The 14,844-nt window shown below is 42.9% G+C and overlaps 1 protein-coding gene across 3 annotated transcripts in view; it reads left to right on the top strand.

Annotated features, from left to right (window-relative positions):
* Positions 1-14,354, top strand: part of TIAM1 (TIAM Rac1 associated GEF 1) — a 72,629-nt gene extending 58,275 nt beyond the window's left edge. For 2 of the 3 annotated variants that reach the window (XM_053456732.1, XM_053456733.1), the window contains exons 16-27: positions 5,332-5,511; positions 5,886-5,954; positions 6,551-6,676; positions 7,136-7,244; positions 9,003-9,182; positions 9,829-9,947; positions 10,836-10,944; positions 11,728-11,786; positions 12,419-12,521; positions 12,638-12,725; positions 13,569-13,741; positions 13,835-14,354. In XM_053456732.1, the coding sequence (XP_053312707.1) occupies positions 5,332-5,511; positions 5,886-5,954; positions 6,551-6,676; positions 7,136-7,244; positions 9,003-9,182; positions 9,829-9,947; positions 10,836-10,944; positions 11,728-11,786; positions 12,419-12,521; positions 12,638-12,725; positions 13,569-13,741; positions 13,835-14,337 (1,818 nt within the window). In that variant the 3' untranslated portion in view covers positions 14,338-14,354. Of the gene's footprint in view, positions 1-5,045; positions 5,151-5,331; positions 5,512-5,885; positions 5,955-6,550; positions 6,677-7,135; positions 7,245-9,002; positions 9,183-9,828; positions 9,948-10,835; positions 10,945-11,727; positions 11,787-12,418; positions 12,522-12,637; positions 12,726-13,568; positions 13,742-13,834 lie in introns of those variants that run through there. The other variant, XM_053456734.1, reaches the window with a different exon arrangement.
* Positions 14,355-14,844: the final 490 nt, after the last annotated feature.

Genomic DNA, 14,844 nt, shown 5'->3' on the forward strand with positions numbered 1-14,844 from the left:
TTCATGTTTCTTTCAAGAGAGAACAAGGGAAGCTCTATCAGGTCTCGATCTTAGAAGAAAAAAACACCGATGCTGGGAATTGTTAAAAGCCGGGGAGTGGAAACAATGTTCCTGCGTATCTAACCCCCAATCTGCGGATGGCTGCTGCAGGCACGTTCAGGTCTGTTCTCGCCCGCCGCACCTTCCTGGGGAGATCTCCGCCGGGGGGATAACCTTCTCCTTCCTCGCAAAACCGGAGTAGCATTAAATCTGAAACGAGTGAGGACGCCAGGAATACATTCTTGGAGAGGTAGAACGCGAGAGACGGGAGTAACAGTCTGACGGAGAAAGAGCTTTTCCTGGATCAGAGAGCTTGTGGATGGATCTCGGGGTTGGGACGGGGTTCTCATATGCTGTCTTGTAGGACTCTCATAACTGTTTGCATTGCTGTATAGATCAGTGTATATATGTATGTATGTATCTCTATATATATATATATATATATATATATATATATATATATATAGCAGAACTCTTGGTGACACACATTTAATTTAGAATGTGCGTGTGTCGGGGTCTCTATGCTGTGCTTTTAGAAATGTAAAGCATTCGTCGGGCTGCAGAGACCCCGGACGGCTGTTAAACGCGTTCTCTTTCCCGTCTTGTGAAATGTATCTCCGTGAAGACACCGCTCTGAAGCTTGGGTCGGCCGGCTTTACTTTCTTGGGGTCGTTTAGGTTTCGTTGCTTTAGTACGTGGATTTTTAAGATGTGCGTATCAATAACCCGACGGCTGATGTTTAGCAGATACAGAACGCTGGAAGGGTTTTTGCTGTTTTTGTTCCTTTATTTGCAGATCCGCTTCCATGGATTTACCCTTTGAGTGCCAGGGGAGACGGAAACGGTTGTTTTGTAAGGATCAGCTTCTTGGGTCTATTCTGGGGAGAGACTTGATATATTTAGGTGAAATTTATATTTTTAAGGTGTAACTAAAGCATGCATTATTGGGTTTCTCTTGTATTTGTGGTTCCTGGGACTTTCCACTGGTTGGTTTTACGGATTATTTTTTGGAACTAGTTGAAATAATGTTAAAGTATGTAATAAAAATCTCCTAATGGCGGAGTAATTGCCCTGTCGGATGGGGTAGGGTCCAGTATTAATAGCCCCCTCGGCTTTCTGTTCCCAATCCAGCTTTATCTCTGAGCCGTAGGTTCTGCGTGTCCCGACCGGCCTGAAAATGTCTCTTCGCAAGCAGAATAAATATTTGCCTGGGGAATCGCTGTGCGAGCGCAAGTGAAATCCTGAAATGCATTACTGGATGAATGAGAGAACTTTCTAAATGAGCGGCCCCCGACACTGTATTAACCCTTTAATAGCCGATTGTGAAGCGTCTATGTAGTGACTCGCCAAACTGACCTTTCATTATTTTAAGAGACACTGAAGTGAGTCACCTGTATTCAAGCAGGGATATCAGCCGTAACATATTGCTAGCAAAAGTACCAATTAGGAGTCCTATAAGATTGGAACAAAGGAAGGGGTCAGCTGTGTGACCCTGAGAATCCGCCCCTCTGACCTCTGCTTTTGCTGTAAAATGCTGGAAACATATATTTTTTTCATTTTGATGCGGGTAATATATGTATAAATATGGCAGGATTACTATATTTTTGGAGGCCTAGCTTGTTTACTTTGAAGAAAGCGCACCCCACGCACACAAAATGCAACGCATACACAGCAGCTGTTACCAAAGTCCCGACACCCCCAGCTAGACGCGATGATGCCTGGGGAGAAAATAATGATCCGGGGGTCCATACCGGCGCCTTACACGTGATGATACACTAGTCATAGAGGAGCAGAGCCAGGACCACCCTTTTGGGACACTTTAAGTAGTTTTTGGTAAAGGTAGTTTCATGGTGACAGTCAGGATAGGTTTTATTATTTCATGTATTCAGGTTTTACTCCCATTAACCCCGAGAAGCCGATCCAGCTGGGGTTGTGGTGATTAAAATGATTAGAACCTTTTTTATTAATGCTTTGTGGAGATGCCCCCGGGGGGTGTACAGAGCTCCAGGATATTGCACCGTAGTGTATGCATTGTGTTAACAACACGCATGATTCCTGAACATGCTCCTTGTTCATAAGTTCGACACACAACGTTTATTAACGATAAAAGCTTGGAAAATCCTTCAGGGCTGATCAAAAGTTAGCACTTCCGTTCTGGGAAACACAATTCCTATAACTCTAAGCCAGCATCCTTAAAGAGAAGGCGGTTGTCATGTAAGGGGGGGGATCGTACGATAGGTTTATCACCCGGATCCATTAAGGGGCCGCCTGCTGAGCTGCTATTTAAAACGTTTGACTCGAGCGACCTTGTAACCTTTGAATGAAAATGTCGTCCTGGTGAGCGTGACTGTTGTGTTTTTTTCCCCCCACGACGTCTTTATTTTCCAAATTGCAGCAATATTTCTTATTTTGTATTGCTGCTGAAAATGTCTGATGCTGGAAATAAAGTATCCATCATTCCGACAAATCGTTTTCTCCGCAGGAAGACTCTGATGCTTTGTCAATATACAGTGTTAGACTGAGTGGAGTGTCCACGGGCGTGTTAGTCTATGGAGGGAGTGTGTGTTAGTGTGTAGTGCGCAGTGTGGTGTGTTGGTGCACAGTGTGGTGTGTTGGTGTGTTAGTGCGCAGTGTGGTGTGTTGGTGCGCAGTGTGGTGTGTTGGTGCGCAGTGTGGTGTGTTGGTGTGCTATGTTCGAGGAGGTGCGCGGAGTGGCATGCAGGGAGCAGAGCCGTGAAGAAGCTGTACACAGAAGGGCAGGGCAATTATTTTGTATGCGGGGCTGAGCTGCCCCTGCATAAGAAATAATTGCTCTGCGCCCCACAGCTTCTTCACAGCTCCATCCTGCTGGGCTTTAAAAATCTTGCCATTTATGTAAAAGAATGTAAGATAATATTGCCAGGCAGGAGTGTTTGGGGTTGACCGGGGTCGCGTGACATTGAGTGACCCCACAGATGTCGGGGGGCTACGTTGAGGAATAGACTGAGATGGGGTAAGCTTGGCGTGTCCTGTGGAGTTTGCTGCTGCATAACTGTCTTATTTTACTTAAATTGCTTATTTTGAACTTCTTTTGTAGAGATCTTATGTTAATATTGAATGTAATATTTTAACTAGTGATATGCTGGGATTTAATGCTCTGGTGATGCCCCGAGCCTGGTGCCTACAGGGTTCATGGCAATGGCAGGTCCTTTGGGTCCAGTGGCAAGTCCTCCTGTGAATTTGGTGATATAATCTGCCTTGTAATAACTAGGCGGAGCTAGATTATGCTAATGTGGGTGGCGCTTTGGGACAGTGGGTGTGGTAAATAAGTAATTGACAGCTGTCCCTGGAAGTTTTTCCCCCAGACGTTGGTAAATATGCAGTTGGTGCTGATCTGTACGATGACTGATTTATTTTTTTTACCGCTTTAGGTTAGAGTATGTATGTATTTAGGCAGGAATTTCTCGGTGTGTGTAATTTTATTGTAGAAAAATATATATATTTTTTTATTTGTTACGTTATTTTTCATAAAATGTGTGCATTTAATAATAGAGTGGATTTATCGACAAACAGGACAGACAGATAAAATATGTCTGTAGCCCTCGGAACCAATTGAATCCCCAAAATTTCCCTCCTATGTTCACTGGGTTAAATTGGCATAAAGGTCAAGTTTTTTTGTTAAATGATTTTGACCACCGTGACGAGAAAAGAGGATTGCAAGTAGTTCTGGATTACTAGATTATTTCCATGGACCATTTCTTGTTCTCTCTTAAATCTGAAACATGGAGAGAGAATAAAAATAACCTCCCGGTAACCGTAGCCTCCAGTCTATGGGTATGCGCTTCGGGGGAAGGGAAGTAAATCCTTCACCCAATGAAGAACGCACGCCAGTCCTTGGGAAGGGCTTCTGATCGGGGGTTCACACCTGGGCACTTCTTCTTCTGGACTCGTAACATCTAGGTTTAAACGTGGGTGATCGGAGTCCAAGGTTCATCAGAGTTTAACTGCGAGGCGGGAGAGTCCTGGGGTTTTCACAGCAGAGTCCTGCTTGGTCCTCCCCGCTCGTCCTTATTCACAGACCCGAGACTTACTGTAATGGGGATCGTCTAATATCTTGGTCCAGCCCCAAACTTGCGTGATGCAATATGTCTGCCGCTTTACGGCAGACCTTGTTAGTCCCTCGCCATAGACTATAATTATTCAGATGGTCCCTATGGTAGATCAAGACTGAGGCATTCTAATTTAACTCTATTTGATTGAAGTTAGAAAAGTGCTGAAAGACCAACGTAAAGGTGTAGCTGCCATAAACACTTAATTTCCTTAACGTGGACCTTTTACTTTCCACAAACCTTAGTTTTTTTCAGTTCCTTAAACTAAATAATCCCACTTAACGATATTTACAGATGAAAATAACCAACATATACATTATAGGAGAAACCGTGGCACTTCAGCTTCGGGATTGTTAAAGCTGTGAGCGATGTACATATTTTAAGATTCTCCCACCGATTCATTAAGCTGTGAGCACCGGAAGAAATCTTTCTTTTCTCTAGGAATCCCCCCGACCGTTATTTACGTTCACGTGGGTTGCAATCTACAAAATGACTGACGGCTTCAAAGCGCGTTCCTTCATTAGCGTCTCCGGTGTTTTTTTCCCGAATACATATCTATATCCCCCGGCTGCTCTGTTCCCGAGAACGCCATTAACATCCAATGTTTTCAGTCTTTAAAAGCCAACACTCGCCAACGCACCTCGAATTGTTACTCTCGTGATTACTGTTTGTATAATATCAGAATCGAGAAAGAAAAGGGGAAGATTGGAGAGCCTTTTGTGAAGGAAGGTTCTTTGTTCGTTCTAAAAAAAATAAATAAATTATAATATATATATATTTATTAAAAGCCTATTTTTCTGTGGAGTGGCTCTTTTTGGATGAAATCTGTTGATGTGTTGTTGCGAGGTTCTGGAGAGGAGTTCTTGGATGCGGTTGCTAGGTTACCGGGTGCCTACACACAGGCTTCGTTTCCTCCGAAGACAGCAGGATGGAATGGCACGCATCTGACAAAGTTGAGAGCTCCTTACGAGCCCTCGTTCCCTTCTTGCATCGATCCTTTTCCTAGTTGAGACGTTGCGGCGAGGTAACGTGAAAACCCCGTCCTCCGGCTCGCGTCTCCGCACGTTTACCGGTCTCTTTGGGAAACGTGCGAGCCTCGTCCCGGATTTCTGTGTTTGGGATTTCTTTAGCCGTCTGCTGCTGGCATGTTGATGAGCGACGGGCACGTCGGAGCCGGCGGTTGTGTAACTCCCCTCTCGTTGCAGAGCACGGAGCAGGTAGCCGCGTTCTGTCGCAGCCTGCATGAGATGAATCCGTCCGATCCCTGCCCGACTCCTCCGGAATCCTCGGGACCCCAGCCGGCGACCATGAGGCAGCTCACCGACGCCGACAAACTGCGCAAGGTCATCTGCGAGCTGCTCGAGACGGAACGCACCTATGTCAAGGTAACGCTTGTCTTAAATTATTTTACTGAGAAGGTGGTAGATAAGTGTGACAGCCTCCCAGCAGCTTTGGTAAAGGCTAATGCAGCGAGGGAATTTATACTGAGGACGGATTATGGTCTGTGTCTTTACAGCAGGCAGACTAGATGGGCGAATGTTTTTTTTTTATCAGATTGTATGTTTCTATCACCGTCTGGATTTTTGTCGTCTTTTTACAAAAGGATTTATTGTTTTTAGGATTAAAAATGTAGAAATGATTCATTTGATTCTATAACGCTTTACTGTGGTGCAGAAGGGTTAATATTAAATAGTCATTAAAATTGGAGCCAATTAGTCCTGTCTCTTTGACATCGTATCTAATCTTTGCATCTGATTAGGATCTCAACTGTCTCATGGAGCGGTACCTGAAACCATTACAGAAGGAGACGTTTCTCACGGAGGACGAGGTATAGTATTGTGTGATTTTCATTTTCTTAACACGTTGGTTTTTAGTTAAATGTCTATTTTAGGAGAATTTCGCACAGCGCTTTCTATAAAAGGTCGTGTGAGATTTTGTTATTTTCGCACACGCGAAAAACACTTTTTTTTTTTTTTTACGTTACTGAGAGCAAATAAGGAGGGTTGTGTTTAGTTTAATGAAACAATCTTTGGCTTAACATCTGATTTTATAAGAGAAATAAAAGCTCGTGTAAAGCACGGGACGGCGCTGGTCGTTTCCACCGGGCGCCCGAGGTGTGAGGCGAGGAAGAAAATCCGGCAGATGTAATAAAAATTGCAAATTGTTCCCTTTATCCAACATTTGGACTATTATATTTTTGTTACGTGGCTTGTAAACCCGATTGATGTTTCTCCAGGCCTGGTAATCTTAGTGTTAACCCTTCAGGTGCCAAGCGGGGTCTCCGGTGCATTTCTCACCCCTTACTGTGCTCAGAAATAACATAAAAACAAAAAGCAACCACTTTTATCCGCTTATCTAGCATTTCTGTGGATTTAACGTCCAAGGCTAAGGATGAAACCAGCTTGTTTGTTCTTCTCTCTTCAGCTTGATGTCCTGTTTGGGAATTTAACAGAGATGGTGGAATTCCAGGTGGAGTTCCTGAAAACCCTCGAAGATGGAGTGAGGCTGGTGCCGGACCTGGAAAAACTGGAAAAAGTAGAGCAATTCAAGGTAATGAGGAAAAATGATGGGAGGTTTTTAGAGGTCTTATAGGTTTTTAGATATAGGAGATATAGCAATGCGCACTTCAACGGACACTCCAGCCGCCATATGCACTTTAATGGCTGAGTGTCCCCTTTAAATGGTCACTTAGTCCTCCTCGGAAACGAATGCAGGAAGTCTGTGGAATCCCCCGTATGCGTTCCGCTCTTTCCCCGCCCCTCGGCTCCCAGACTCGCAGGAAGTGTGCACCGATGTACGCTTCCCCTGCGCCCGTGCCTAAACCAGTTGGGAGAGAACAATGAAGTTCCTATCGACGTCCATTCAAGAAAGAAAAAGTTTATGTGCATTTATCATGGGGGGGGAAAGGTTTTTTCCTATTTCCTGTAACCTGTAAGCCAGCTGCTTGTGAATATTACCGGTAGTTTTTAAGAAGCAATATTTAATAGCCTCATTTTTATTGACTTGCAGAAAGTTTTGTTTTCGTTGGGAGGATCGTTCCTGTATTACGCCGACCGATTCAAACTCTACAGCGCTTTTTGTGCCAGCCACACGAAAGTCCCAAAAGTGCTGGTTAAAGGTACGGTAGCGCCGTCTCTCTCTCTGTCTCTCTCTCTCTCTCTCTCTCTCTCTGTCTCTCTCTCTCTCTCTCTCCCGTCTCTCTCTCTCTCCCGTCGCTCTCGCTCTCTCTCTCCCGTCGCTCTCTCTCTCTCTCTCTCTCTCTCGTCGCGCTCTCTCCCCCAGCGTTTTATTTATAATACATAATAAGTGTTTTACGGCTTGTATTCTGTACAGCTCCTTTTTTGTACCGGTTTGTACTGGGCTGCTATCCATGGGGTAGAGATATTAATGTTTTACTGACCAATTTCCCGCCATTTCATTTACACCTCCCGTTCGCTGTGGGCATTGTGTCCTCGGTGTAGGAGATTTCACATGCCGTTTATCCGTCATTTTTACTCCGTTGGCAGGAACGTGAGAATTGACTGCAGTCGGTCGCATTACATTTTTAAAGCCGTTCTTATTTTAGGCTCCTTTTTTATTGTGCTGTAAATGCCAGTAGAACGATTAGTAACAATTCCTGCATAATTACCTTTCAGATGGAGACATGGTGTGCTTCGGTACAACTTTGCACATTAATAAAACATTTCTTCATTATCTGCGCTTTATTCAGGCTTTTGGAAGTAGCAAAAATAAGCTTTTTTGCTCATACTTATATACTGTATAAGAAAGCTGTTCATGTTATAGTTTAAAGTGGATTTACTCCCCCCCTCCCCCAGCCCAAATAAGAAACAAACTAAGAAAACAGTATTTTAGATGAATAAGACAAAAACTAAGAATTAGCTATACGGGCTATATGGGATTCCCTAATTCTTGATATTTTGTTACACGCGCATCTGCCTTCCCTTAACTTTATTATTATTATTATTTTATTTTTTTTTGCCACCAATTACAATACGAGAGACGATAATGGTAAATCACTGGGGGCACAACTGATGTTAGGAATAAAACTTGTGTTTGGCAGAATCTACCCAAACGCCAGCTCATCCAGAGCAAAAATAAGCTGTGGAAAATACATATATTTTGGGAAACTTGGATACCCATAAAACAGGGTTTACTAATATTTCACCAAAATGCCTTTATAGCCCCAACAACGCGTACATATTTGTGATTAACAGAAACAGAATTTAAAAACACTTTAAAATGTAAATTCAATGGTTTTGGTTTTTTTAATAAAGCGTAACTTTTTTTATAAAATTATTTTAGACGTCATCTCTAGTTCCCTAAACAGACACAATTGTTGCTAAATGTAGGTTTATAGCACTTCTGTCACTCTTCCCAAATCTTACATTTCCTATCGGCTCCTATGGATTATCCCTTATTGTTAAGGCGCTGATTGTTGTTGATTGGTTCAGGGAGGGTAAGGGACTCAACACTGATGTGCCATGGATCTTAATAATCTTTCATGTTAAATTGCCTCTTTTAAGTTAAATATCTCTAAGGCAATAAGCGATTGAAAACAAAACCCACAAGTTACTGGAATGATGGGAAAAAAAGTAATGAATGGAGAAACATCCGTTCCTCTTTAAGGCCAAGTTTAGGTCTGACATCTTTGTTCTCCCCGGCTGGAGCAGCCTGGGGCAGGTGGTGCCAAATGTGAACCAACTAGCGAGACGTTTTTATTCCCGGATCAAAGGAATACTTTAAATGTCATTTTCTGAAACCGTTTTCCCACAATTCTAATAAGCCTAATAGCTTGTGAGGTGTAACGTCTGCAGCGGGGGACCTACTTCTGTCAGCGAAGGACTCCCAAGGGCTGATTCAAATGTTTCTCTTGCAGCCAAGACAGATCTCAGTTTCAAAGCGTTCCTTGATGCTCAGAACCCCAGGCAGCAACATTCGGCGACTCTGGAATCGTACCTGATTAAACCCATCCAGCGCATCCTGAAATACCCTCTGCTCCTGAAGGAGCTCTACTCTCTGACCGACGCGGAGAGCGAGGAGCACTACCACCTTGATGGTAAGATCCCGGCGGCCGCTGAAAACTTACGGACTAGCATTTTTCAGTCTTCATGATTCCTTGGCGATCCCCGATCATTGCTAATCTTCTGGCGCATGGGAGACAGAACTCATCGATCCGCCCGAGCTGCCTGCGTGCTCCTCCAGTACCCGTTTCACGAACCTCGCAGCTCTCCATCTATAGGGTTTACATATAGAATATATAAATAGCCTTGTGTCTGCTCTTTGCGCTCAGCAATCCAGTATTTACACGGCGCCTTATTTATTTTTAATTATTTATTGACTCATGCCAAGGTCATGGTTTCTTGTACTCTCTTAGCTTTTCATTTGCAATAAGATACAGATGCCGCCAGCCCATCATTCAGCCTTCAGAATGTTCATGTTTTATTAATGACTACTTAATATCTTCATACCCGCCAGACACGGATTATTATGCCTGGCGGTGAGTTGGAGGGAATCTTTCCCAGATTCAAGCGGGTATTAAAAAGATTTAAGTGTGTCGCTCGTTAACCATCAAGGAGCAGCACATCGCATAGAAATGCATTCAGCTGCACCCCTTCCAGAAAGGGTTAACTCGGTAGATGACGGCGATAAGTATGGTGGAGTAAAGAAGAATGGTAATAAAAGTATTTGTTATTTTTCCCTAGTGGCTATTAAGACAATGAACAAAGTAGCGAGTCACATTAATGAGATGCAGAAGATTCACGAGGAGTATGGAGCCGTGTTTGATCAGCTTATAGCCGAGCAGACCGGAGAGATAAAAGAGGTATAAATCCAAATATTGAGCTTTTTTCACTCGCTGATCCGCTGAGTTATAAAGCATGACAATGTGACCTGCGTCGGGCTTATCATTAAAATAAACCTCAAAGCCGAGAGATCGGCTCCCAAACATTTTACCGTTACGCTCCAATATCATATATATATATATATATATATATATATATATATATATATATATATATATATATATATATATACACACACACAACGCAGCTGTTTCCTAAGGTGTTTTATAGAAAAGACCATTTTTATTTCAGCACAGTCCACACGATCCACTAAAAAGCAAATTGCTTTTTTTGCGCCCTATTCCCCGGGGCCCGTTCTCGCTTTTAACAGTTTTTTTTTTTCTGTGATCTGGTAAAATTGGAGCAGTAAATTGGATTTTTTAGCATGTGCGTTTTCACATAAGGGCAGCGTGCTTATTGTCATAGGCATCCAAGCACGTACATTAACCCTTAGGCTGTCTGTGTGGGGTTTAACCCTTAAGATGACCAGAGAGCTGCCTTGCAGTGTAAAGTTGACCCCTTGGACAATGCCCTACTTTATTTATATATATTTTTTTAAATGCTGCTAGCTGATATATCTTTATCTGGCAATCTTATCGTGGACAAATTTACAGTTTGGGAGAAGTACTAAATGTTCTAGCTTTCCATCCTTTAAAGGTCATTATAAGATATATAAAAATGTAATCTTAGCGCCCATGGCTGCCGGTCACCAAGGGTTTGTCTAGACCAGTTTGCTGTTTCATTACTCGAAGGGTTAACCAAAATATCTTTGCAATCCCGCGGACCTGTTTTACTGCATTGCTATTGGCATTGACTTTAATTTGATTATTCCAAAAATTGCAATTATTGACTTTCTCGTGTTCCGTCAGGTGGCCGACTTGTCTATGGGAGATTTACTTTTGCACAACACAGTGGTCTGGCTTAACCCTCCAGCATCACTGGGGAAATGGAAGAAGGATCCTGAACTGGCAACGTTTGGTAACTTACTCATTCTCTATAAAAATTAAGATATATATGTATGTGTATATATATGTATATATATATATATGTGTATATATATCTATATATATATATATATATATATGTGTTTCTGTGCCGCAGATACCTCCTGCTGATGTATCATTGAATAGATTTAAACAAATATATGTGTATAGATATCGCTATTATATAGTAAATCATTGGCCTTGATGGACTTGTCTTTTATCAATGGACTTTACGTTGTTAAATAGCATTTATTTTCTTCTTTTGCTGAAATGTACATTTTGTATTTTTGCAACATTTTGGCTTTAACGTCTGGCACAAAGATCTTCTTGCAGTTAAAATATGTGGATTTTAAATGTTGAGAGACTGCGCGGCCCTCTATAGGTAACCATAGTGATGTTCTGGTGGTTTCAGGCGTGATATGTAGGGCTACGTGACGTGTTTAGCGGTGTTCTTACTCGCTGCCTTATAATTTTTGTCTTTTGATCATGCTGTTAAGTACAAAATAACAGGATAGCGCGAGTGCCGGTGATACGATAATGCCAACGGCGTGAGATTTGGCCTTTTAGCGTTACCGGCAGATGACTGGATTGCTTATTGTACCTGTTCCTTCCACCTGCCGGTCTCGGCATGCGATGCGTATCCCGATCCAAACGTATGCATTCTGCTGTTCTTTGGAATCAATTATAAAGATGGAGGTCCACATTTACATTTATGTTAAAATTGATTTAACCGGTAGCTACCAAAATATCTAAATTCATTTCTGTCTGATTTTTGCAGTTTTTAAGACGGCTGTAGTCTTGGTTTACAAGGACAGCTCCAAGCAGAAGAAGAAGCTGGTAAGCCCATGGTTTTATTCCTCCTATTTATATATATAATGTAACAGTAATTGTTTTTTATTATTACATTACACTTCCTTTTTGTAAATATGAAGTTACATTATTGGTGAGGATAATATAGACGGGCTCCGCTCGGTGGTTTGTAGAAACACACAAATCCTTCTCATTCTGTTTATGGTCCCAGAGGATCTGAATCAGAAAGAACCCTAACTGGACTGTTAGTATCTCACATCTGATTCTAAGCACGTGTGCGCTGTGTGTCACGAGCCGTAAATGTCACAATAAAGGTACAGGTGATGCTAAAAGCTTGTTACGTTTAGGCATCAATCGAATTGAAATTTCAACTTTACCGACTCGGCTATGCATCAGGAGGGTCCGGCCCCCGTGAGCTGTCGCTGTTAGAAAGGGTTTGTGGCATCATTTCTTATAGGAATAGGACAAAGAAAAGGAATTCCCCACCCATTAAACTATACATTGTGCTGTCCAGCGGAGCCGATGAGATAAGGCTCATCCGTGGTGTACTGCCATGATGCACAAACGAGTGAAACCCCATCTCTCCTGCAAATATTCACTTTAGTAAATGCCCCCCTTTGTATCCATGTGACGCTGATCTGTAGTGAACGTTATTGTAGGGTGGATCTCACCGAGCATCGATGTTTGAGGATCGCGACCCTTTTCGCTTCCGGCACATGATTCCGACTGAAGCTCTGCAGATTCGAGCCATGACGACATCGGGTAAAAATGCCCCTTTTGCCCTTTTATTTTTTATTTGTATTATTTTTATTTGTATTTATTTTTCCAGATTACCAGCTATACTGGTCAGCTTACCACTGTCTCTTTTACCCTGCTAGATGCTGAAACCAACTCGGTCTGTGAAATTGTTCATGTGAAATCTGAATCGGAGGGCAGACCGGAGAGAGTGTTTCATTTGTGCTGCAGGTAAGTGTATTTTCTGTAACAAGTACCCTGGACCACAATGCTTGGGGACGCATAGAAAATGAAATGATGGCGGCCCTGCAGGGCGGCGGGGTCTTTGTCCGTAACTACATTAATTACTGGAAAAAAATGTTTTTTTGGAATACACCTAACTATCCAAAATTCAAAAGAGTCTAAATCCCTCTAAATCCCATTAGAGCAGTCATCATGTCTTCCGGTTCGCTTTCTAGTTATTTCTGTCCTTTTGATAAGTTCTTCCTCCTCTAAGGTTCTGGACCTTTGTAAGGGTTAGTGAGGAAATTGAAGGTGAAATGTTATGTTAATTTTGCCACTAATGCCACTGATTCATGTTCTGTTGGTAGAACAGTCCCTTGCTTTTATACCACATATCTCCATAATAGTAATACTATCTAAAACCCCAAAAATGATAGTCTTAATACAATAAAAAGGCAAATTATTGTGATGCCCTCAATTCTCTTAACAAAGATTATCTCTGCCATAAAGCGGCTAACACTGTATTTATTGTATGTAGATGTTTAAATATCACATGACTGTCAACAATGATGGCCCCCAGACACCTTATTAATCACACATTTAATAATTAATAATTTATAATCAAATACAGCGCTACAGAATATGATGGTGCTATATATAAAAGTAATAATAATAGTATTTATTGGACACAAAAAATATTTGTCCGTAGGGCTTCCCCCCTTCATTTTTAAGCGTGAACCCGGGAAGTATTACATATATGCCGTTGCGTTGTACTGTTGCTAGGTGGGTGAAGCCCGTGTGAAGATGGTTTATTGCGTTATTTATGAAGCCGTGTCTTCTGTTATATGCTAGTTCCCCGGTGGGAAAGAAGGAGTTCCTTCGGGCGGTGCACTCGGTTCTACGCGACAAGCACAGAAGACAATTGCTTAAGACGGAAAGTTTACCCAGCTCCCAGCAGTACGTTCCTTTTGGAGGGAAGCGGCTGTGTGCGTTGAAGGGAGCCCGGCCGGCGATGAACAGAGCAGGTAACGCAACGCGAGCGACATCAAGGGGCTGTTTGTCCCGACGTTACAGAATGAGTCCCTTTCTCTGTTCTAACTTTGTCTCTCTCTCTGCAGTTTCTGCTCCCAGCCGATCTCTCGCAAGAAGACGCCGCTTGGTCAGAAACAGGTTCACCATAGATGCAGACAGTGTCTTCACAACCAGTCCCGACAAGGACTTCGAGCCAGAGACCGAACCCAAACCTCCGCAGCAGACGGGGAGCAGCGGCGACACGGATCGCTGGGTGGAGGAACAGTTCGATCTTGCGCAGTACGAAGAACAGGAGGACGTTAAAGAAACCGACATCCTCAGCAGCGATGACGAATATTGCGAGTCGATTAAGGGTGGCTCCATGGAGAAGGATCTGAGCGAGGAACTTGAGGCCACTTCTATCTCCGGCCACCCGGCTGGAAGCAAAGCTCACAACGCGATGAGTTCGCACGCGTCCCGAATGACTCAGCTGAAGAAACAAACGGCCTTTTCTGGGATGAACGGTAGCATTGAAAGCAACGCCGAGGAAGTCATATGGGTGAAACGTGAAGACTTTGTACCCACCAGAAAATTAAATACAGAAATCTGAAGAGATCACTTAGAAAATATTGAAAGGTCAAAATGAGTGACAGCCCCCCCCCCACATCATGCACTGTGGAAAGTGATCCTTTAGACTGCACACTTGCACACACGAAACGTTGGCAGCTACGTTGGCCCCCCCCGGGCCAAATCCGGGTTACAATATAATAAATGCAAATCCTGGTACACAAGGCCAAGAGCCCTTCTATCTGTAACGAGGAAAGGCTCCTACATTCTTTTATTTATTCTGAAACAATCAGGGTTGGAAAGAAAGGGTTAACGCGCGGCTGGAGAGTGAGTTTGTGGGATCCGGAACGGGTGGAATGCGATAGCACAAGGAGCGAAAGGGATTTCTGTCGTGAGTCGTCAGACTATAGTTCTTGCTGCTTTTTTTTATCGGTTATAAAATTGCCGTGTTGCGAAACCCTTTCTTCTCCTCAATGTTACAGTGACTTTTGTATTTTTAGGCGTGTTTGAGGGATGGTTTCGGGGTTATGTTGTAAAGCTATTTTTTTTC

The sequence above is a fragment of the Spea bombifrons genome, chromosome 2, assembly GCF_027358695.1.
Source record: "Spea bombifrons isolate aSpeBom1 chromosome 2, aSpeBom1.2.pri, whole genome shotgun sequence".
NCBI lineage: Eukaryota > Metazoa > Chordata > Amphibia > Anura > Pelobatidae > Spea > Spea bombifrons.